We start from the raw sequence: 24,263 nt of genomic DNA, 5'->3' as shown, positions 1-24,263 counted from the left end.
GAGAAAGATAAGTTCTGTCCGAGTCGATCAGCCCCACCTCAACAAACTTCAGTGTACCCAGGTGCCTATCTTAAAATAGAGACGATTGAAAAACATTGGCATGCAGAAAAAAAAAGGCAAGCGTCATAAATAGACAAGTGCTTTGTTTCCTCCTCAAAAAGAACAACGGTTTGCACAATTCATTGACAAGGATTACATGTTTACAAATGTTGTTTTTTTATTTGCATACTTACACCTTAAAACAATGAATAAATATCTGTATAATCAAGTCAATAAATATTGGTGTGACAATGCTGCAAAATGCAGACCATTTTTTTCGTACGAAAAAAAATTATTTCACCTCAGTATTAACTTTCAAGACTAGGTTCCTCTTCATAACCAAGTTCCTCTTCACAACATCATGGCAAAACTGAGAGCAAAATTACAACTTCAATTTATTCTTTACATTAAAAACCCTTAACATGAGATAAATTAATTGTAGCCCAAAGTTATGAAAATTTGGCAAAAAATAATTTTGGTACAATTTTTTTCTGTACAAAGATACAGCAAATTAAGAATTTTAATAAAAATTGGTTTTGTCTGTTCCTAATCAAGCAGCCATTGACTGCTCTCAGTGCAATCACATCCTACATACAAATCAGATGATAGAAATTAACACAGCACGTATTTGCAATCACAAATGCTAATAATAAAATTATAAAAGGAAAATGAGCAAAGCCATTGGATTCATTAAAACAACAGCCCAAATGCAATGTACAAAAAAAAGGAAAAACAAATCTGACGAAAAAACTTCCACGGAAGGCTGCTCACAGCATGAGCAACAAATAACTTTGCAACTTCAGCATAAACATATATTAAACCAACCAAACAAGATGTAAATGATTTAACAGAGCCATGTCAACAAAAGCCACAGGCAACAACCAGTAGGTTGAGTCTTTAGCCATAAATGGCAAATATATGTTGAACACTTAAGTTATTTTAATTACAAGTCTCAATCAGTCCAAGCATCACTGAATTTCATATCCTAATTTGAAGTGCACAGTCGTCATACGTTTGAATTATGGCATCATATGTATCAAATGAAAAAAATTATGTAAAAACTGACTTTTTTTTTTGGCCAAGAGGACAAAGTGTCAACCTTAGAAAAAACATATCACACATGTAGGTAGTGGACTATCTTAACAATTGAAACACAAGTTGAAACACAAGGTTCAGTCAGTTGAGCCGAAAGCACCGTTTGTAACACAGGATCTTCTCCATCATGATTCATCAATCTGCAAAACAAAAAAAACAAAAAATATGCTAAATTGTAAGGGGCAAAAAAATCAGAAAGAAGTGACCCTGGAAAATTTTTGAAATGATAAAAACACATGACAACCACTAGAGGTTAAGAAAAAGGAAATTTCAATAGTGAGTCAATGATGAGTCAATAACTGAGGCTAGAGAGTGAAAATAAGCTGATGAACATAAACAGTAACTTGTCAACTGAGTAAAATTTGCCAAAGTTGTAATGCATAAAATTTTAACAGAAGTTGAAACAGGATATTGAGAGAGTCAGATTTAACTATGAAAACATAACTGAGAAATTAAAAGGCAGTCTTTAAAAACCTTGAACACAGAAACAACTAACTTGGCTTACTTTTAAAACTCTTAGCAAGTGTTTTTCTCATATAAATTCTTTTCCTCCTCTTGGGTTCGTCTTCTTGTGTCTCACCTTTGATTATTTTGGGGGGTGGAGACTGTTCACTGTTCTTAGTGGGTGCAGTCGAATTGCTGGTTAAGACTCTCCACTGCCACTGGAGCACAGCATCAGGATCAGCTTCTTCTTGCTCGGACTTCAAAAAAATGGACGATGGTGCTTTGGTAGCAGGGCTAAATCCTTTTGGAGTTGTGATACTTGTAGCTGGTACAGACTGATCAACATCAATGACAGTAGAATTATCAGATTCTGTTGTCAGGTCTGTCGATTCAGGTGCTGCGTCAGAGGACAAAGATGCATCAGGTGCATTGCTGTCCAGACCCAAAGTTACATCTGAAGGTATGTCTGGTGGTATGTCAGATGCAACACTTGAGGCAGGGGATACATTAGGTGCTGAGGTGACATCTGGTGCACCTGATGGAGCAGCATCAGTCACCTGTGTGCCGCCTTGGCCAACCTCAGAGACAAGTGCAACTTCAAAAATGGGAGCAACATCTGGTGAGGCATCAGAGCGAGGGGCAACATCTCGCACAGGTGAAAAGTCAAATCGGCCAGGATTGTAGTCATAAGAGTAATTGGATACATCTTCAAAATAACATGGTCGAGTTTTCCTCCATGATTTGACTGGTAACTGAGCTTTGCTTAATTGCTGAGAAGAGGATTCATCATCTTCCACTAAGTCTTCCGGCACAACATCCTAAATAAAAAATTATTATTACTATTAATAACCACAGAAAAAAATGCACTGATAATACATGAAAGAAACTTACCTCTGCAGGGCAAATTGCAACAGCACGGTCTAATGTCATTCGAGCACTATTAGAACGCTCCAAGAAAAAACCATTTGTTGATTCATTAGAATGTGTGGGAGGAGACCAGTTTTTATAGCTGTACTGAGTACTAGGAGCATAAGGGCGCTGAAAGAAAACCAAAAAATAAAACTTTTGCTCCAAATAAAGCACTTTTAATTTTTACACCAAGTAACTTGCACTGAGCGTAACTCACCCGATTCAATTCATCTTGCAGCCACGCTACAGAGAGATCCCACTTTCGTCTGAGTTCTGAACTCTTCTTTAGTTCATTCATTGCAACTTCACACTTTGAGAAGAGGACAACAAGGCACTTGATGCACTGATATGATCGTTTCTGATACTGAGACTTGTTACGCTGTATTGTGGTAAAGAGACCATCCTGCTCTTCAGGTATACCTGGTAAAAAGACAAGTAAATTATCTCAGGCACAGGCTGTCAACTATCAGTAATCTAATCTTAAGGTCATGTAATTTACCTTTAAGTGCATTATTGATACGCTGAATTTGCCAGGAGTCCTCCATTAGCATCATATTTAACAGTAATTGCATATGATGATGAAGTTCATGACAGTATGCGGAAGCTATCTGCCATAACAGTTCACTGAGAACAGTTCTTGAGAACTGAGGATTTTCCCAGCAGCAGAAGTGTAAAAGTTTGACAGTGTCCTCGGATAGATTGGCATCTTCTATGAGCTTCTTTACATATCTACAAAATACATTGGGTAAAAAATGAATTAGGATATAGGCAAAGCTAGGAGAGCTCACCAAGTAATCTAACAAACTGCAAATACTTACGGCTTGCGGCTGAAGAGATACTCTGCCTCTGCAGGGCGAATGGGCATTATGTAATCTTGACTTGAAGGCTCTGCATAGGGGTTGGGAAGAAGTGCTTGACCCTGTTGAATAGAGGAAAGAATATAGGTAAGTAATGAAAAACCACACTGAAAGGCAGCTCTAAAAAGTCCCTCAGTTTCAGAGACAATACTCACAGAATGTGAAGAATTACATTTACTGCTAACATCACAACAGCGAATTAGTTGAGAGACAACTTGATGTAATTTTGTGAGTTCTGGACACTGGTACTTGATATTTGGTCCAGGCCCCTCATCTAATGCAACTCTCATAAATTTAACTGGCACATCCAGCTAGAATCATAAAAGTCACATCAATCACAAAGATAATAAAAGCATTTTCTGGTACAAGAAAATTTCAACTACAAAAAACAAAACTTACATTGAGAAGCTGAGTTCGCTCTTGGATGCCAAGTGAAGCATAGGTTTGAAATAGGGAAAAATAGTGGGTCAAGTTACGCCCATGTTCTGAAACCTCCTTGTCCAACAGATGCAGCACGGCATGAAGGAGATGGTCGCTCAGTGTGGTGTTCGGTTTGTACAGAACAACTGTACAAATTATAAATTATTAGTATCATTACTGGTCGAAATTGGGAAGCTTATAAGCTACTAGGTTGTCTTACCTGGAGCATTCAGATTAGGTGGTCGGCAAGGTCCATCTTGCAGAGAAAAGTGTGCTAGGAAGACTATTATCTTCATGAATGCTGACCTTACTTCAGCACTGGGACAGGCTAACAAGTACTCACAAAACCTATAAAGCAAGAATAAGTATTAATTCAGAAATTAATTTACAATGGCCAGAGTGGCCAGGACTGCTCTTTACCTATGGGGGTGCTGGAACAGAATGTTGGTAGCAAACCACGAACGAACACTCTTGAAAGCCCTTAAATGATGGCACAAGACATCAAACCAATCCATGGCTGCACCTCTCAGGGTTTTCTTTGTGTGGAATCCGGTGTGAAACAAGAAACGAGCAGCCAACTGGACACTCAGCATAGAGAGGGGCTCAGCATCTAAATTCTGAACAATAAAAATGATTGTAAGGTACCAAAATTTGAATTTTTTTTTAAATTTCAGAAAACACAGCAAGCACTAGGCAGATTTTCAGGGACTTAATCAGGAAAAGTTTACTTACAGGTTTATCAGAATTTTGTTGCCTATTAGGAATATTTGAAGAGACTAGTTTACGGACAAAGTGGAAGTACTCTGGTGAGAACTGATTTCTGTTGTGCATAAACTTGATATTCTGTTTGCGCACACTCCTTTCAATGGCCGGTGGCATTTTCATTATGGCAAGCTTGGTATCCGCTAAGAGTAAGAAGATAAATAAATACAATTAAAAGGAAAACAAAAAAAATATAAGCAGCCACTGGCATTGTCAGGTACTCACAAAGAGACAATTCATTGAGACTCTTCATTAGTGAATTTTCTTCAACATCCAGCCTAGTGTAGTAAAGCATGTAGGCATTCCACCATCTCTTCTGACGTCTCAAGCTCATGCGTTTCAACATGTGATCAAATACCTGAATAATTTTTCAATTTTTTTAAAAAATTATTTAATATCAATAGCAGTATTAATGCCACAGTGTCAATTTCACATACCTCCCCCATGTAATCGCCACCAAAACATTGCGTTTTCATTTCTTCTTCATCTTCCATTTTGCATTCAGTGACTTCACCATCATCAAATTTGTACCACTTGGCAGTTCCGTCAGCCTGTCTGTAAATCATTAGCGATTTCAAATTATTTAAGTGCAGTTCAGCAGTAATGAAGCAAGTTCATAAAGACAGAAGCTTTCACAAACCTATTCAAAACATAAGAATAATAGTGTCCCCCGCTGGCTTGTCCACTGTGCACCACAATTCCTGTCAGCTGATACTTAGTGCAAACATCCTTTGAAATCTCATCATAATCACAGTCAATCATTTCCCCCTCCTGTTTTGCAAGTCCCATAACTATGAAAGAAAAAATAATTAAAACGCAATTAAAATATATCTAAGTATGCATTTATCACATATCCACCATAACAAGAGGCAGCAATAATAACATGTTCACCAACCTGTGTAGGGTTCCATGTCTAAATCTCGAGGAAACTCAAAATAGTCATTGAATTTAATAGGGCAAACCCTCTCATAATCATATTCAAACCTCTTCAGTTGAATGGCAAGGATAGGTGGAAGTTTCTTCACACACAGCCTTTTGACTGTGACAACCTGTAAAAACAAATTTAAAAATTACAATGAAGAGAAAAAAATAATCTCAAAAATTAATCTAGCCTAGGCTTGTTTTCTCCTTACCTTCTTGTCACATTTATCACAGTGATATGCATCTCCACCTTCCAGAAGCTCGCCTTTAACATACTGTTCTAAAGAATCCAACAGAGTTGGATGGTTTCTAATTTCCACACTTAGAACACTAAATGATTCTTCCCTAGAATACCTGAAAAAAAAATCACAAGAAACAATAGTCAAGAACTGATACATAAAATAGACATTAAAGGTAAATTAAATCCTTCTACATACCTGTGGGGACACCCTTTACATATTTTTTGGTCTGAATAAGACCCGCCAAGAGTCTTTATCATAATTTGTTCCAAATTCAGGGCTTTTAGGGCTTCATCAACACATTCCACAAGGCTATTGAAAAATTCAACTGCATCTTGCTGTTCTCGCAGGTTAACTGGCTCACCTTGTAACCTAGATAACCCAAAATTTAATAGATTATAAGTTAAAATATTTAGAAGTCGTGCAGAAATTATTGAAATGCAAGAATAGGACAAGATATTCAAATTAAAAAACAACCCACTTAAAATGTTTCCATAGGCCTTTTGGAACGTAATACTGCAGCTTACTATAAGCCAAGTGTCCAAAGATAGCTTGAACTTGTTTGAGAATACCAATGTTATACTCTTTGCGTGCTTCTTCAGCAGATTTACTATCATCACTAGATTCACTGTCGGTCAGATCTATGTTAATCTGTAAGAGAAGGTAGGGTCAGTCACTGCTTTGGACACAAAGTTCAGATAAATAAGATAAAAGATAAACTCACTTCTACTTCCAGGCGATCCTCTCCACTGAAGTCCTCATTTAAGTCTGTGGCTGCACCATCAGCAGCCAAAATTCCAACACGGATATTTTCAAGCATGTATAGCTGCTGCAGGATTGAATTCATGTAACATGTTGCACCAGCATTCTTAAGCCCCACAAATCCTTTGGAAGGTCTTGGACCAACAGGAGGCAGATAGTCCCACTCAACTAAAGGATCATCTCGTTCTAAAAAAAAGAAAGAAAAAAATAATAAATAAAAAAAAAAATTTTCTTAAAAGGGAGGAAAAGCCTGAAAGGTTAGTCACCTGAATAAAACATTTCAGAGAGCATTTCCACTAATAAGCGCATGTTGTGCACACATTCTACACACAGAGCAGCAAGGAAATCAAATGCCATTGTGAGGGTCCCTGGGGTAGTACAAACTGGAATCGCCTGGTCTTGAGACAACTGCCCTGTTTTCTGAAGATGTAACATCAGGCGTGACGACGGGAATACAAAATCTTCAACCAACTCCTTCAAAAAATAAAGAACAAATAGATATTTAGTACCTTCCTGCAAAACACAAATCTCTTGGATTGCATCGCCCAATAAAGAAAATCACATTACCTTAATAAGTAAAATGCCCTTGGACTCATCTGAACCTAATTCAAATTTTTTCTCAGGAGACATAAAAGACAGCAACTCCTTTGCGATACCCAAATGGCCTTCTAAAACTGCTTCATCCACTTGCGTCTCTCCTGTCATTTTCACATTGGCCTTTAACAAAGTAAAAACTTGGTAAGAACCAACAAGTAACAGACAACAAGTCCACTTTCAAACAACCATTTTAAATGAAAGAAACACATTTAAATGCTCTCAATCTCAAAACAAGCAAACTAACCTTCACTTTTTTCAACCACACAATTTCATCATTAAGAAGGGATTCGGCTTCAGGTAAGGGACAGTTGGACACAAATGCACAGTTTATTAATCGGCAAAGAAGCTGCAAGAAGTAAAATTGCTCATTAGTCATCAATATTGTCAACTTTAAGACCTATACCCTTCCCAAAATGTAAATTACCAATACCTGAAAATACTCATGTGATCTGGATGCATTTTCAACAACAGTGGTGTTTAGCACACTAAACAGAAGAGCAATGAAATCTTGCAAGGGTTGCGATGATGCATTACACCAGGTAAGGATGGTGAGAATTTGATCAACAATGCAAAGCCTAACAGACCTGAAAGAAAAGGTAAGATGTCAGCAAACAATTGAACTGATTTGAGATGCACTTCACACCAACAGAAAAATCTAACTCACCTGTTTTTGCAGAGCAGAACTGAATCAATAATGAACTTATGCCACATTTCATCTTTGGATAGTCTATACAAAATTTTTACATTTAACACTAGAGACATTGATAAGACTTCCAATGCTTCCTTGGAAACTGAGACAAACAGAAACAATCAGGGTAAGGAAAACTCTAGAAAACAACTTTCAGAAATGAATGAGAAATTGGAAAATTGAGCATTTTACCTAAAACATCGTCCTGTTCAAGAGATTTGTCAATGTTTCTTTCATGTAATGCATGCAGTTGGTCAGGTGGGGCATTAGCCATCTCAATACTGCCACTGCTGGCAGCCCAGGCTAAATTGATCACCGCTTGAATTGTGCTCAAGTCAGGCAGTTTACCAGTGAGCGCTTGTACAAACATGGGCCTAGCCCTACTGTGTTCCTCACTTCCTGATCCCATCTATAAAATTGTTTACAAACATGGAAGCATTACTATCATTATTGACACTACAACACATCGTACGCATTACAGATAAGTAAAGGTCAGAACAAACCTGCTTTGCAATGGATGTCCCAAGCTTTACACCGACAGTCCATAACATGGTGTCAGTGGTATTTGGTATGTTATGCATTATTTGTTTCAGTAAAGCAAAATATTGTCGATCTTTATCAGTTTCACTGTCCTCAGTGTTCCTATCCGCTGAATCATTAATGTCTTTGTCATTCTGAGCGGGGATACGATGCTGGGATGAGGATATGATATTATTTAAACTAGATAAATTTTGAGGCTCAAGAAAAGCTTGAAGCTTGTCTTGTGAGAAATCCAAAATGTGGGCAACAACAATAACAACCACAGTCAGAAGTAATTTACATATTTTCAGCAAAGTCAAGTAGGCAGACCTGAAAAAAATATGACTAAATGATAGAAAGAAAACTTAAAAGGGAACTTCAAATCAAATGTAAGAGAAAAATTTACAAACCTCTTGGTTGCAATGTCTGCCGAGGGCAGAAAATTCGGTCTGGTTAGCATATCTAAAATAACTGATGCAACTCCACTTTTCACAAAGTTGTATAGAAACTCCAAGCCTTTGTCTGAAGCTGTATCTAATGCAGGCATGAGCAATGCATACATGACCTGAAGTAGGAAATATTCATAGTAAATAAATTACAATTTATTAAAAGAGTAGTAACAATAAAGAAATGCAAGAAGCATAAAACAGAAAATAACATAGATTTATACTCACTTCTAAATTGTACAATACTTGAGAGGGAGACTGGTGGAAAAACATGTGTTCAATAGTTGGAGGTGGTAACAGTGGAGAGGGTAATGATGTTGTAGTTTGACCAGGAAGGTCACCTCCTATTGGGACACTTTCCTCAACCCCGTTGGCAGCAAAGTTTTTAAATAGAGCTGTAAGACGTTGAACTGTGAGGGTATCTGGAGGGACTAGACTGAGCAACATACGTGCACCATCTCGTAGAGGAGCATTTTTGATTGCACACCCAAGATCAGCAACTTGAAAGAAGAACTGAACATAGCTTGGTTGTTGTGACATAAGCTGAAAGAAAATAGAAAGCAGTTAGCACAGGAGAATAGGGAGGAAAGAGCAATATTAGTGCAATATAGGAGCACAACTTACAACGCCCGGCAAACAATTTTCTGCCTCAGAATTTGGACCATCATAAGGGTGCTGTGGAGAGCCGGTTGAGCTATCAGAGCTTGAATCTGGTGAACTGGGCATATTTGTATTGGATTGACATAGTTTTGCAGTCAAAACAGCCTTATTTCTCAGAGGAATTTGAGAGAGAAGTTTGTGATCTTCGGCTGGATCAAGGATTTCGCCATTGACGAAGAGGTCTAATTTCACATTAACACCGCTAGCTTTGATGCGACGTAGAACTTGACGGCGAAGTGATATAAGCGTGTCATTACTGTGAGTATAGACATCAACATCTTCAGACTGTCTGCCAGGTGTTGAAAACCTAACAATAAGGATGAGGTGCTTTCCCCGACATGATCTCTGAAGAGGCAGAATTTTCCTTTCTCCATTAAAGTCATTATCACATTCACTTATGTACTCTTGCAATACTTTCATGACTCGGCATAATTTAACCGCCTCTGCTTGTAACCTTTTACTGGCCAATACTGGATCTTCATCTGAATCCCCACAACTACTCAGTATTGTAATTGTGTCATAATGCGCACGAAGCCGGCATAAACACTCTGACACATAACTTTCATGAAATTTTACTAGCTGAGTTTGAAGCTGTGGGCCTAAATTTGTATTCACATCTTTGAGAAGTTCTATACCACGATTAGCTATTTCATCAGCACTATTTGTTACCACCTATATATGCAGATCAAAATAACACAAGTTAAAAGGGGTAAGATCCTAAACATGAGTAATTGAAGTCATAAATAACAAGAACTTACCCTCCATAGATATTCAGTGCCAATGAGGTCAACATCATCCATCATAAATGATCTCCGTTTTGCTGTAAGCTTCCCTTCCTTGGTGTTAACTGCTTTGAAAAATCTTTCAAAACACCTGATAAGAATTCAAATGACATTTAGAAAAATATACCAATAACAATGCCGAAATTAAAGGTTTCTGAAGGGGTCACTTTGGTGGCACATACCTCATTCCACTTTCAGTCAGCAATGTGGGATCAAGTTGCAATATATTGTTTTCAAAGAAGTCCTTATTGATGGCTGGGTCCAGATCAGGTTCGTCACCCATGAGCTTAGAAAACCATTTAAAGCATGCTTCTCTATCAGAAGGAAAAACTGCATCCTCGGCCAACGCCTGCCAGATTTGCTTTGCTTGGTCCGCACAAAGCCAAAGTTGTCCATCCTGCTTAACATACAATTGCATACTGTAAAACCAGGCGTGTTTACTCAGAAGTTCACTACCCCCAAGGCATGACCAGTGCATGAATCACAGTCACTATTCCAGATTTTACCATTAAATAATACTTTATCAATTGCACAAGCTTTTCAATACACCCTAAGTAAACTACCTTCTCATTGTCTTGTGACAAAGTGGTTCAAAAGCCCACAGTTAAACTTTATCATGCAATAGGGATTCAAGGGAAAGTCAGAAATGTGTGGGGAAAAGAAAGCAGTTCCCAGGCCATGACTCACCTTTAAGAGGAAGCGCAAAAAGTTTAGCCTATCCTGAACCTGCGCAAGATGATTGAACCGTTTGTCCGGAAAATAGTTATTGGGGTCCAAAGAAACATTTGCTGAAACACATAAGAGATAGTTAGAGAGCAGAATTTTTAAAAATTAGTTCTCTGACTTGGTTGGTCCATATTTCGTACCTTTGGCTACTTGTCTTGCCTTATCCATGTAGGAGGTTAGACTATTCGTTACTAATATCACTAGCATGTGGTTTTGTTGAAGGCGTTCAATTATTTCTTGCCTAGAAATAGAATCAAATAGTTTTAAATTAGAGGAAGGGCTGTGATGTATGTTACTTAATAAGAAATTGCTACTTGAATACTACGTACCGATATGAGGTATGATGACTCCTTTGCCCGTGGTTCATTGTTGGAGTTGGTTCATACAGGCAGCAAATCTCTTTGATTTGTTTCAGAGCAGGTAAGACCCACTTGTCACTGGTTTTTAGCTCCTCCACACATTTATCTAACCACACAGTTTTCTGGGCATCTCGCTCCTGAGACAAAGAATAGGAATAAATCTAGTCAACAGGAGAAGCAACTAACATGGAGACGAAATCATATGGATTTGAAATGTTACCTGAGAGCAGCTGTAGTCTAGGATCTTAACATGCGCTGTCAGTGCTTGATCCATTATCTCATTAGGTACATCATCATCATGAGCTAAATTCCAGAATAGAGTCAAAACTTTGTGAGCCATCACACCATCCTTGTCATCTTCGGCTAACCTCCGAATTAATTCCAAAAGCTTTTCTCGCTGTTTCTTGTCAGCTGTTTTCCAGCTTGCCTAAAAATAGAAGTCAAACATGTCAGAAACAATTAACACTTTCAATTCAAAACTATTTGATCTGCAGGTTAAAATTTTGTTTTACCTGAAAACATTCAAATAAATGATCCAGTTGTTCAGGCAGAAAATCCCATGCAAGTTTTGCCAACAGATCATGAACATTTTTGACAATAGCTTCATGTTTTCCATTTTGAGCAGCCCAAATATTATCGAGGTCTGTGAGAGTCAAGGCTCGCTCTTTAATGACAAACCGCAAGATTTTCTCTAACTTCTCAACATACTGAATTTGATGCATTGAGTCTCTGAGTACAATTTCAAGAACATGATTGTCTTTAATCCATCTCTGTGAAGAAAGAAATGAAGACAATGTTAAAATTAGAGAAAAAAATCCAATGTCTAGAAACCTTTTAAAAGTACGAGGCATCTTGATTACTTACAGCCATGCGTTCCGCGGTCAGCCATTCTTCCTCTTCAGGGCCAGAGTGCCTATGGGGATAGTAGGTCACACTGGCAATGACCTTGTTTACTTCATTCAAAGCACTCATTTTACCGTTGAACGTTGAAATTTGAAGTAGCCTTCAATAGGGGAACAAAACATCAGTAGATTAGAAGAAGTAAGCAGAGTAGGATCATGTTAGAAAAATGAAAGGTACAGTACCTAAGGATTATCTTCAACCGGAAGATTTCTAAATTTTTTATAATCTCTTCTTGATTTGGTATACGAGAAACTAAGCACTTGCATGCTTTTATTATTGCTGATATAGCATCATTCTTGGTGTCATGTTTGGCTTCCTTTTTCAGCTCATCATCAGTCAAATTATCCAGAATTTGTGGTACCATTTCCTGAAAATTGAATTAATAGTGATAATGCATGTCGGCGAATTGAACACTCAGCGCAGCATAATGATCATTGTCTTAACTCACCACAATTGGCATGAGGTATTTTGTAATTGTGTGAGCAGTAAGATGTTCATGGCATAGCCCAAATGGCCTGATAAGAGCATATATTGTGGTCACAGACAGTTTCTGACCATTTTGAAATCTATCTAGCAGAATCTGGAAACCACCCAGATGACCAAACCTGCAATGAAGACACATTTTAATGAAATGAAACATGTGGTAGTGATGTACGTCATAGACATTGTAGACTTGGCTCAACAACTCACTTGTTGATTAAATCCACCAGCCACCCTCTTGGCTGTCTTGTATCAGGTGGACTCCTAGCAAATATCTGTTCATCAGGTATATTTGATCCAGGGGGAACAGTTTCGGAAGGATGTGCACCATTAAATACATGAAATCTAAAACAAAGTTAAGTCAAAGAGATAAAATTGAGATACCGTAATTCAAATTTATCAGGTCACAAGAAGTCCTATCCAGTTAGAACCAGGTGAGGCCCATCTCCTTCTTGAACCCATCAAACACATGAATGGGACTAAAGCTCTTCACAATATTTGTTTTTTTGCTAGAGTCATATAAAGAATCTTAGTGGACTCACTTGCTATTGGGGTTGAACACCATGGCGAGAAGCTCTAACAAAGGAAACCAATCATCTGCTAGCTTGACAACACAAAGCTCTACCAAGCGTTCACAGTTTTGTAGAATACAATGTTGAATATTAAATTTCCAGCTGTTCACAGCATCATCAGTTAAAATCTTGGTAAATGATATGGTGAGGCCTTCTCGAAAAAAACGCTGACATGCTTCACTACGAGTGTCCAATCCTGAAGGAAAAATATAATGAACACAGTCAAAACACACAGCCTAAAAACAAATCTTTGGCAGGTCAATCAGTTTAATTAATAGAAAGTACCTTTCTTTGATAAGTCTATGGCAGCTTGCATGAGTGTTTCCAATTCCTGCTCTGGTAAAACTGGTACAACCCATCTTGGACTGGTTATTTTGTCATCCAGAGTGGCAAGCAAATCATGAGGGAAGTCAGGTTCGCCACTGCCATCTTCTCCCTCAACATCAATTCCACAATCTTCCATGTTCACATCCTGAACTGGCTGATCCTTAATTAAATAGAAATTAAAGGAGTGCAGTGAAGTTTTTGCCACTAGGTTCAAGTTTTTAAATAATAAAATAATAATACTTACATGGCTGCCCACCGGACTGCTGGACTGCCCACTTTCATCTGTGTCAGGTGGAGCACCCTGTCCTCTCGTAGCAATAGTCATAATGTATCTATATTGTAGTGCCTTGGAATACAAACATGTTTCACAAGTGTGGGCAGAACAATGTTCTCTGTTCTCCCACTAAGAGATTGGTCTGGTGTGGTGGCACTAGTAGTGACTATCTGGGTTCAATTTAAAAACTATACTAAATCATCTGAAACAGGAAAAAAAATTGGCATTAAGCGACAGGGACAGAAATTTCACTCCTTACAAAAGAAAACTGATCAGAGAATGATGAGATTGAAATATGCACAAAAGCTGTATGAAGCCGCAAGGGGCAACACATTGATATAGTTGTCCCACCAAATTTGTTGAAGACATTAATTCCAAGTAAAATATTTGTGATGGACTAAATTACTGTTTCCAAACACAAATTTAGAAAGGAAAGAAACTGAGCTTCACTTTGTACAAAACTAAAGTCTTGGATGTGGGGATACAAACATCAGTTATTGTCGTTTTAAATAAATGAACTATTGGCGAAAAGGGTTTTGCTAAGAGACCTTACGCACAGGAGAGAACATTTATCATAACGGCTGTTAATCTTAAACCATCCGAGTGAAGGATGAAATTTACAAATCATTTCTAAATGTAATGAGTAAGTAGAAACAAAATTTGAAATGCTTGCACAAGGGGAATAATCCCTTTATAACCTCCAACTGAGAGTTCCCCGATTTCTATCTCAAAAATGTGCAAGTATGTCGAAGCCGAAAAGTTAAAAATAACAAGTGAATGAAACAAGAATCCTCACCCAGGAAAAATCACACTGAGCAACAAAACATTTACAGAATCTTTTGTTCATAGTGAGAGGGACCTGGTTCAACTTCCAATGGTAAGATTATGACAACAGTAACAATGTAAAATTTGGTTTTCGGTAAGAACAGACCCTCATTTTAAAAAAGGGGCTGCTTCGGACGAGATGTAAAGCAAGCGCAAATCACAAAATTGTACAATTTCAGAAAGATGATACCACTAATGTGTCAATAGTCCACAGAGCTTGTCACAGCAGACTATACTACCAGAGACTCATTCAATGACGCATGGAAACATAGCTCAGTTGTCACAAAGACCTGACATGATAGTGAGACGAAGTACCTGCAGCAGCCAGATTGATTTGGCAAAAAACGCAGGTAATGCGAGCAAGTTGGCCTAATACCTAGCCTAGAAATGGAAAACCGACACATTTGAGTGACAGTCGCCGTGCTCGGATCGCTTCGGTTCACTTCACTACCGGAGAGACGTCTGCCTTCTTAATAATTGGTGGGATTGTGTCAGTGGAGTTTAAGGTTTTAAATGTGTAATTTAACTAGCAATATCATCGCCGGGATAACCTAAACAAAATGGCGACAGATCTCGAGTCGTAGTTTCTCCACGAACTTACAGGAAAATGTTAATTTGACCGTGCAATATAATATATGGGCAACCGCAAAACATGTATGATAGAAGCAGGAATGAAGATGTAACAAAGTCACACCCTTAACATAATCTTACCCTTAAGAATCATATAAAAGGTTCGAGAATTATTTGACATAAATGAAGTGGTACAATAAACACGATAACGAACCACCGGTGACATCCGCGCAAGGATATTAGGCGTCGACCTTGTGAAATGTATCTTAATTTAAGAAAGACTCTTGCGTTCACTAGTTATTGTCCCATTTTTAGGAACTGGGCAAGATGGTGAAGTCAACTTCCCTTTAAGAGGACGTATCTTCTACGTTCCTTTTTTGTTGTGATCGCATGTTTACAATAATACGAACTACTTTCTGACAAAATCAGCTGGCTGGATACTTCTCCCCTCCCTAAAGCTCAAAATAAAGGAGAACTATTATTAAATTATATTGAAAATACTCTGGATCAATTTAGTCACAACCAATTTGTTCATTTGCATCTCCCGGAAAAGACAAGTTCAACCCCTTCTTTAAGGTTGATTAAATCTCACACCCTTCGCGAAAAGAGAAGGGGAAATCTGAGAGGCACTCGGCCCTCCCTACGTCATTTTCATTGCATCTCTCCGTCGACCACGGATTCTTATGATCCAGATATAAACATCAGACACAAAGGTGGGCGGCTAATCTATCTCAACGAGATTCAAATGTTTTCAAGAAACTATCTGATACTTAAAAATGCCCCAAACTATTTAATCCAATGTACCCTCTACAGTCTGGCCATCACTCGAATAGCGAAAAGAATGAGCTGACATTGTTACGACATACATAGGTTATATTTCCAAAGTGTCAACGCCCAATAAAATGCCGTTTTAAAATGATGACTTCATACGTCCCGCTTACATTTCAAAGATATCTCACGGCTCTATTATTTTATAGCAACTTTCAAAGGTTGCCGACATCATGTGGTACTGGATACGGATCTGGTCCAGGCTGGCCAACACACCTGGATTATCCAATCATAAAGGGAAAGAAGTATCTCATAAAACTAAAAAAAAAAACCAAAAAACATTGCAATTTTTTAAATTGAATAGGCAGTTTATTACATGTTTGTGCTAGCTTTCTCAATACTAAACAACAAAAGGGGGTCAGATCAGAACGATTAAGTTGGTAAAGAAGAGCTCGGCGGCAAGGACACGTTGAACTCATTTCATTCGAATGGGGAATCTTGCGCGGACCATAAAAAGCAACTTTTATCTACCTTTTCCTTCAGCAAGCTAAAATTCTGAGAACCATCTTCCATTTCAACTGCGATTCCTTTTGTTCAAAATTCGTCACTGAAGTCAAATTGATCGTAAACCTGAGTCAGAGAAAATGAAAGATTTTCATGAGTTACAACACAGGATTGCTTCCACTGAGAAGTCTTAAGTTTTTGAATTCAGGAATATTGCTATCTTCTATGTACTGAGCTGTCGAGGACATTGGAGGGTTAAAGGTAGCAGACTCATTTAATCCTGTGGAACATCGCAGCGGTAAAAATGCTACTGAATTTTCATGTAGCCCAGTGGAAGTACGAAGTGGCATAAATTCTGCTAAGAGGCCTGCTTTCTCAGGGTTGGAACATTCATTAATGCCTGTAGAGCATCTCAATGGAGCAAACAAATTGGAATTTTCTCCCATATCAGTAAGACACTTGTTCAGTTTCAGTTCGGACTCACTAAGAGCAGTTGAGCATCGCTGAGGTTTAAATTCTTCACTTTCGCTTTGCTTTAGGTCAGAGTTTGATCTGAGACCAGGCCTCAACCTGGCAATTTCTCGAATAATAGGGGCAGGTGATTTAAAACGTTCATTTTCTGGGTTAGCATGACTGAATTGTCTTCTCAGAAGCGGAGCGCCTTTGTCATTCTCCAATTTGCTTGAACAAAATTTTGGTTGGAAGTCAAAGCTTTCACTTTTTCTGATTGCTATCTCTGAATCTGGATGAATTGAAGATGAGCAAAAAGCTGGCCGAAATTCTCTGATATTCTTTGGTGGAATTGGAGTTGGCCACAAATAGTCACACCCGGTTTTTAGTTGTGGCATGTCAACAGTATCCATTTCGTCCAGAGCATCAACTGGGAGGGTATCATCCAAGTTTGTATCATCGCAATCATAGTCATCTGAAGGCTGAAGCAATTTGTGTGGTGATGGCTCACTCAAGTCTCCAGATTCTTCACTTATCGAAATGGTGGCCCAAGAATCACCAACACTATTCAGTGAATCCTTCTTGTTGTAACTTGGCATGCTTCCTGTAAAACACAAAAATTTCTTTCATCTTTTCTGACAAAGTGGAATCATTGATAACTATCAATAATTTCGGAGTAAAAAGAACCTGTGGTAGTTGCAGTGTAATGAGTACAATTAAACTGGCGGATCAAAGGGATGATGACCTTATGGAAAACAGAAACAATAACAAATCTTGTCACTGCTCGCGCATCAAATGCCTCGTGCAAAACACTTGCTCTGCACGCCGCACGCTGCCCCCACCCCTTCCTCCCCTGCCTGGAAGAAGAACACAAAGTGAGACGTGGAGAACGACTGACTCTAGGACTGTTAGGAAATACTGTCCAGGACGTTTCATTGCCGTTGTCCAACCGACACTCACTGGCTTTAGACCCAAGTTCCGTGAAAGAATGAGAAAATTCACCTCCCCGCCTCAACTTTAATTAAAATACCGCGCCATATGCGACAGGCTCCCCACTGGCTCTTTCTGTTGTATGAAAAATTTACAAAGCAGCTAATGTTTTTCGAAGGTGACTATTTATCGAGAAAGCAACGTGAAGGAGTAGCCCAGTGATTGGTTTGTCACATAAAATTTTGTTATCTTTTATAATATTAGTAAAAAAAATAGTGTGGGTACGTTGGATGATTTTTCTAGAGTTGACTCACGGGTTGACCGAGCGCGCAATTTCTCATCAAACACAAAACTGGTTTAGTGTTTGGATGCGCAAAGGGGGAGGGACCAGAGGGAGGGCCACCCACACAGCCCGCCCCCATCCCCTGCACCACCCTGCACCCCTGCAGTGGCAGTGTCGTAGATATGGTAGTCATGGCAGGCGCGAGCATATACGCTGGCATGGATGAACATGAAAGAAAAGTAGTTATTGAGTTTATGCACCTTTTAGAAAAGTCTAAACAACTATTCAATGGGTTGAGGTAAGTTGCTGATTTACCCCCACAACCCCTCGGTAGTGGATTGTCTGCTAGCTCGGGAAATGTCTCTGACAAGAATCCCTTCCTTTTATATCACAACTTCGCTTGACAGTTACAGCAACTTATCCGAAAATAAGAAAGACCTTGACAGTGCCTCGGCCAGAGTGTTGTGTGATTTTAAAATATTTTCATGCGGCACTACGTGATTGGACTGTTTCGGTCTCAAACTCTAGCCACCCTTAACCTCGTCTTTCACTATTAACTCTGCCACTAAATTGGGACCCCTGTTTGCTTTCATACGTCACTGCAGTGTATTATATTGGTTCATCAACATTTATTCCCACTTCGGGTGGGTCTTGAGTATTTTTTCATTGGCTTAATACCATAAGTTAATAAGCCAATAAGATGATGATACAACCCCTAACCTTCAAATTGAAAGAATATTGCATTAGATTCTTAATTTGTAGGAATCGCAACATTGTATGTCCAAAAAAAGAGTTCGCTCATCCGTTTTCCTGCAACATTGGAATAACAATAATTTTTCTCAAATCTTTTTACTGAAGAAACACCTATGTAATATTTTTTCCTAATACTGTACTCAGTATATCAGAACTACATAGAGTTGTCTTTCTGGTGCAGAGATCTACCTCAACATGGTCACAAGCAATGGCAATCCTACTTTGGAAGAACATTCGATATCTATACGAAGTTATGGAAATTCCAACAGCAACACCGGTAAGACTCATTCAAAGAAAATTTCCTTTTCTAGACATCCGTCCTTTGTACTTTGAACTAAATAAATAAATTTGTTGTGCAGGCAAGTTTTAGATGCAAAATATGGATTGAAAAGATGGCAAATAGGAGAAATAGCATCAAAAATTGGTCAGCTCTACTACCATTACTAGTAAGTCACATGCGGATCAGGATAATTATGTTAATTTGTGTCATGTATTGTTTTTTCTAATGAAAACACACTTTGTTCTTCCTTTTTTCCAGCCTAAGAACAAGTGAGACAAATTATTTGAATGAGGCATATTCTTTTTATGCTGCTATTCGTGGCAGGCAGTATTATTCTAGAGCTGCCAAAGAAAACAGGTACATTTCCCATTTATGGCTCATCAAAAACTAATATAACCAGGGCTCGTTCCTTGGCTCGTTCGCTTACATATCTTTGTTCTTTTGTAGGCCTGACCTAATGGTGAAGAAGCTGAGGTACTATGCTCGTTTCATTGTGGTCTGTCTGCTTCTGAAGAGGATGAAACTTGTGAGGGAACTTGTGCTGGTAAGTGTTCATTTGTACAGATTAGGTTGTTCCTAGTTCCTTTCCTGTTTTAACAGCTGGTTTTTACTCTTTGACTATCTTGCTTCAAACAGGAGCTGGATAAACAAATAGTAGACTACACAAGTACATATGAGCCTGATGATCAATTAGAATGGTCATTGGTTTTAGAGGAAATCAAATCTTTCATCAAGGCTGATGGTATTGTAAATGTTATCCATGCAGACTCAAACACAGTTGTACTGTCACACAGGTATTAATATTTTGATTTGTATTTTCTCTTCAGTTTACTCTTCATCCTCTGCTTGTATATTTTAGTTTGTGGATGTCTCTCTACCTTTTGTATTCACAGGCTAGGACCTTTGACCACCCCTCCATGTGAGAAGACCACTATGATGAATCTTGTGCTTCAGGAAATTATAATAATAGGAAATTGTAACGATCAGGTAGCAATTCTGTTTCAACTGTCTGGTTCATTCATTAGTTCAGACTGTCTTTGTCCTCATATATTTTTTTTAAAATTTATTTTTTTTAGGTAAAATTTAGTGAATTAACAATGGATATGTTCAGAATGCTTCAGACCCTAGAAAGAGAACCTCAGGATGAGTTCAATCATATTTATGATTCATCGCCTGCCCCCGGCAGATCAAGTTTTGTAAGTTTATAATCAGTCCTTAGTGAAGCAAGTTTTATTCAAGTCTGTTATGCTCGAATAAATTACTTTGATTCTTAATTTTAGGACAAGTATTCAATGCCAGGTAAGATGCCTCATGAAAATGGAGATGGTTCTACAATGACTGGCAGACCACTCAGAAGAGAAAATCCACATAAATATTTACTTTATAAACCTACATTTAGCCAAGTTATAATGTTCCTGTCATCAGGTAATTATATTTTCTATGCATTCTTATCGGTGGGTGAAAACAGACTCTAATTTTAAATTTGACTTTGCAGGGTTCAAAGAATTACCCTTAAATGGTGCAATGCTGCTTTATTTGTCTGCTGATGGCTGCTTCCCTACTACAAAACATCCTCAAGATTGTTAGTATATTATTTTTGTCACACGATCAACAACATTCTTGTTGGCCTCTTTCTTTTCCTTGTTCTTTTTATATGACATTTGACTTGCTTTACGTTCCATTTTCAGATGGTTATGACCTGGGAGGAGTCCAAACAAGCTGCAAAAAAGAAGATATAATCCATTCCAAAAAAACTTTACAGCTGAAGGAAATGCATTGGTATGATGCTAGTCTAAACAGCTTATGTCTGCATCTGTACTTTTATAAAATTTTATTTAACACTTTCTAATTATTTTATTCTTTCTCCAGCATGTACCCTGGTGATCTGTACCCATTCACTAGAAAGCCATTCTTTGTCATAGTGGATTCAGACAACAGTTTTGCCTTCCAGCATATTCCCCAGTATTTTAATCAGCCACTGGTCATTCTAATGTCACCTCAGGAGTTGCCTATGAAGTTTCAAGGTAACATCACTATTCTAGAAGCTTGCAACTTAACTTATAGTTCTCTGATTTTTAACAAGAATGATTTGTTTTCCAGATCATCATCATAATGGCAGCCTGTTCACATTATTCTTGCACTCACCATTGACTGCCTTTTGCTACATTTGTAGTGTTCCAACCATTCCCATACATCAATGGGAGCGCTGTCAGTCATTCATAGATCGATTTGTTACTGAAGCTAGTAGACTATTTTCACATAGTAGAATAGGTATGTCGTCCATTTTGATTTCTTGATCTATTTTATTCCATTGCTTTAATTCGTTTGAAGGTAATCTTACATTTCTCCGACTGATTCCAGATCCAGCCTATCTACAGTTCTTTGGCGATGATTTTCTTAGACTTCTTCTCCTTCGTTATGTCTTTTGTGATGTGGTGTTACATCTCCATCGCTCTTTTAAGGTAATTATTTCTTCAAATTATGCTATGTTTTCACCTAAATGTGTTTATGTTAACATGATTTGTGATCTATTGTACCTGTGCCCAGGCCTCTTCTCTTCGTCCTCGTTGTCAGCCTCCATTGCCTGAGGGAGACTTGTTGGATCATCCTTCACTGACACATCTTGTCTATGATTTAGCAGCTCACCTTGATGTGCGCAACCATTTTATGGACACTAGTCAAGGGACTGACTGAGGATTATTCCGCCAGACTTCAGTGTTAAAGTAATTTTAACTAGTAACCATGTCAAGTCAGTCTTTGTTTTAACATAACCCAGTCAGAAATATTTCAGTGGGGCACTGACATGTTGTGTCTCAAAGTAACATATTTGTCCACCTTGTTGGAAGCGGCTCATGCTTTGACCAATACTGGTAGTTAACTTCAAATTAGTCCTGATTTGTGAGTTGGTATTTAAATTGCTTTGTTTACTTTTGAATGCATGTGTATTTATTTATTCAATAGTACTGATTTATTCAATGTTTCAAATTTAATTTCTGGCTGGGACCAAAACAATGTCTGCGACACTGAGGAAACCACTGTGAAAACAGAAAATCAAAGTTGAAGAATTGTAGACTTTTGCGTGATGTAGTGATCATATGGTTAAGCACTGATTGGAGACAGAGTAACTTTTGAGTCACCTTACCTTTTGTACAATTTTAATACAGTGTTACCGCAGTACCCAGTTTACTGATAACAATAATAATAATTACCTATGATTATTTTGTAGTATGGTTCAATGCAGTAGGATTCTTCCTAATTTTGAAAAACGTTTCCTAGTGAATGGCAATGTCATCTTTTAATCATGCTAGTCCTCTATTTCATTTGTATTGTATATCTTAAAAAAGCATGTAGGTAGCAAGAAATCCTTGGATTTCTTTGCAAAGGTTGGAATTGAAGCAGTGCATAGCACTAATCATTTGTCATTTGTGTATGCTAGTTGTTCAAGTGGAGGAAATATCTATTTTTTTTAAGAAGTATTATAGTATTGGCAAAATGTTGCCCCCTCTTCTGTTGCAGTTTGAATTTTCATTTCAGTTTTATGTTTGCTCAAATTGAAGCACTGACTCATCCATCCTGAAGCTCCCTGAAGCCCTTGCATGTAATCAAACTTCACTAAGAATACTTGACATTCCATTTTAATTCATGAAAATACCGTGATGATTATTCTGAAATGAGAACCAATTTAGGTAGAATTTACTTTGATTGAATGCAGTATGATAATTTTCTTTTGGGCTACTTGTTTCTTATAATTATGTTATGGTATGTATGCCAACAAGTTCAAACATCAATGAGAAATCGTTGCTCAGTTGATATCTGGACATTTGATTCAATATTTTTTAATCTCAGGATCTTTGACAGAATTCGGCTGTTGAATCGAATCATTCTCAACTGTGCTTGAATTTGGTCTTTTTCAATGGTAATGTACCTTGTGTGTAAGTGATTCAAAATAGTGAGAAATGGACGCTTTCTATTCTTATGTTTTCCATTAGCCTGTGCAGGTGTAGAATTGAGTATGCACCATAGAAGTGCACTTCACTTCTATATAGTTGAATTTTGTATATTTTGAAACTCTGTCATTGTAATATGATATTAAGCCTGGAAACTTTTTCTGAAGCACATTTGTTTTTTAATGTGCTATTTACATGTTTGTCATGTGCACCGAATATTTTGCCTGCTCGGAAGAGGAAGTGTTACATGAAAATTTAAGAACTGTCTCCACTGTGTTTGGTTTGTAACACGTCCCATGTCATTTATAAACATCAATGGACATTCAGTTGCAGTATCCTCTGATAAGCTCTATCTTAAGTACTATGCTGTAATATTTCTCAGATAATGTTCCCCATCCTCTGGTATTGTGCACTTATTGCTATCTATAGCTTTGGTTTATTAGAGGGTGTAAGAGCTAAAGTCAAATCATCAGTATTTCCATGTTGAGGACACGTAAAAGATAAATTATTTTTGTGATAAATCATCTTCCATTTTCCATGTATTGACATAATTTGTTTCATTTTAGATTTTGTTTTGCACTCACTGAAAGCAATCTTGCCTTTGGTCATTTGCCAAAATTAGGAATTAAATTTTAACAGATGTAAGAAATCAACTTAGAAGCAAGCACAGTTTTGCTTTATTTCTTTAAACAGCAATGTAAAAAGTTACATAGAAGCTTTTTATGTGCAATGAGGCGGGCACTGTTTGTTTAATATTTTAAATGGATCCTTAACGTTTATCTTTTCCTAGAAAGATCAAAGCAGAGCTCAAACTGTTTACACTGTTATGTCTTGTATAGCAATCCACATGTGCTTTTATACTACATCCTATCAGACTGTAGTGTAGTAAGCAGTGGCTTCTTTTTACGGATTGTCTACTTTTTATCTTTTTGAGTAATTTTAATGGCCGTTTTCTCCTGAGAATTGGCAAAGTTACATTAGATTAATTTTTAATCTCCTAAAGAAGAGAATACAAGATATGTTAAGGAATGTATATGCCTTTATTGGTATGACTGGAAACTAAACAATAACTTCGGGTAAAGTATCGTTTTATGCTAATAACCTTATACATAGTGTTATCTGATTACTCGTTTTATTTCAAACTTTTCTTGATAGTTTACATATTCTACTGT

General features: G+C 37.7%; 3 protein-coding genes across 5 annotated transcripts; 1 reads left to right on the top strand and 2 right to left on the bottom strand.

Moving 5' to 3' along the window:
• Positions 1–123: 123 nt before the first annotated feature.
• Positions 124–15,708, bottom strand: LOC117639886 (probable ubiquitin carboxyl-terminal hydrolase FAF-X). Of its 3 annotated transcripts, none has more exons than XM_034375838.1 (44): positions 15,318–15,708; positions 13,752–13,983; positions 13,466–13,667; positions 13,151–13,376; positions 12,819–12,953; positions 12,577–12,733; positions 12,311–12,495; positions 12,090–12,228; positions 11,738–11,995; positions 11,446–11,652; positions 11,196–11,362; positions 11,007–11,107; positions 10,828–10,928; positions 10,323–10,540; positions 10,117–10,231; positions 9,323–10,030; positions 8,927–9,241; positions 8,663–8,817; positions 8,237–8,582; positions 7,926–8,142; positions 7,710–7,836; positions 7,476–7,629; positions 7,290–7,391; positions 7,016–7,165; positions 6,715–6,922; positions 6,411–6,634; positions 6,168–6,337; positions 5,885–6,058; positions 5,660–5,801; positions 5,422–5,575; positions 5,167–5,317; positions 4,964–5,081; positions 4,752–4,884; positions 4,497–4,669; positions 4,185–4,381; positions 3,985–4,112; positions 3,744–3,910; positions 3,500–3,655; positions 3,306–3,406; positions 2,987–3,216; positions 2,705–2,907; positions 2,470–2,616; positions 1,715–2,396; positions 124–1,274 (listed from the first exon to the last, which is right to left on the bottom strand). In XM_034375838.1, the coding sequence occupies exons 2-44, from the start codon at positions 13,830–13,832 to the stop codon at positions 1,270–1,272; spliced, it is 8,229 nt and encodes a 2,742-aa protein (XP_034231729.1). In that variant the 5' UTR covers positions 13,833–13,983; positions 15,318–15,708; the 3' UTR covers positions 124–1,269. The 3 variants fall into 3 exon arrangements, with proteins under 3 accessions (XP_034231729.1, XP_034231731.1, XP_034231730.1); XM_034375840.1 differs by having other exon boundaries at positions 10,323–10,537; XM_034375839.1 differs by lacking the exon at positions 15,318–15,708 and adding an exon at positions 14,922–15,061.
• A 577-nt stretch (positions 15,709–16,285) lies between these two features.
• On the bottom strand, positions 16,286–17,749 carry LOC117639998. Its single transcript, XM_034376138.1, has 2 exons — positions 17,586–17,749; positions 16,286–17,502 (listed from the first exon to the last, which is right to left on the bottom strand). Exon 2 carries the CDS (start codon positions 17,495–17,497, stop codon positions 16,607–16,609), a length of 891 nt encoding a protein of 296 aa, XP_034232029.1. The 5' UTR covers positions 17,498–17,502; positions 17,586–17,749; the 3' UTR covers positions 16,286–16,606.
• A 484-nt stretch (positions 17,750–18,233) lies between these two features.
• LOC117640089 (protein SCAI) lies at positions 18,234–21,838 on the top strand. The gene is made up of 15 exons (XM_034376321.1): positions 18,234–18,409; positions 19,046–19,141; positions 19,224–19,310; positions 19,403–19,501; positions 19,592–19,688; positions 19,781–19,938; positions 20,038–20,131; positions 20,221–20,340; positions 20,425–20,569; positions 20,640–20,726; positions 20,833–20,923; positions 21,014–21,168; positions 21,245–21,415; positions 21,506–21,606; positions 21,692–21,838. The coding sequence occupies exons 1-15, from the start codon at positions 18,294–18,296 to the stop codon at positions 21,836–21,838; spliced, it is 1,764 nt and encodes a 587-aa protein (XP_034232212.1). The 5' UTR covers positions 18,234–18,293.
• The last annotated feature ends 2,425 nt before the right edge of the window (positions 21,839–24,263 follow it).

Source organism: Thrips palmi, unplaced genomic scaffold (genome assembly GCF_012932325.1).
Source record: "Thrips palmi isolate BJ-2018 unplaced genomic scaffold, TpBJ-2018v1 HiC_scaffold_12, whole genome shotgun sequence".
Lineage (NCBI taxonomy): Eukaryota > Metazoa > Arthropoda > Insecta > Thysanoptera > Thripidae > Thrips > Thrips palmi.
The sequence above is the reverse complement of the archived record's forward strand: the minus strand, read 5'-3'. Positions and strand labels throughout refer to the sequence as shown.

Bases quoted from the DNA above. Each gene is read 5' to 3' on its own strand.
- LOC117640089 (XM_034376321.1), top strand. From the start codon at position 18,294: ATGGTAGTCATGGCAGGCGCGAGCATATACGCTGGCATGGATGAACAT. The intron at 20,727-20,832 runs GTTAGTATATTA...TTCCATTTTCAG, and splicing joins TACAAAACATCCTCAAGATT to ATGGTTATGACCTGGGAGGA. The intron at 21,169-21,244 runs GTAACATCACTA...TTTGTTTTCCAG, and splicing joins GTTGCCTATGAAGTTTCAAG to ATCATCATCATAATGGCAGC.
- LOC117639886 (XM_034375838.1), bottom strand. From the start codon at position 13,832: ATGACTATTGCTACGAGAGGACAGGGTGCTCCACCTGACACAGATGAA. The intron at 3,656-3,743 runs GTAAGTTTTGTT...TTATGATTCTAG, and splicing joins AGCGAACTCAGCTTCTCAAT to CTGGATGTGCCAGTTAAATT. The intron at 3,407-3,499 runs GTGAGTATTGTC...TCTATTCAACAG, and splicing joins AATGTAATTCTTCACATTCT to GGTCAAGCACTTCTTCCCAA.
- LOC117639998 (XM_034376138.1), bottom strand. From the start codon at position 17,497: ATGCCAAGTTACAACAAGAAGGATTCACTGAATAGTGTTGGTGATTCT.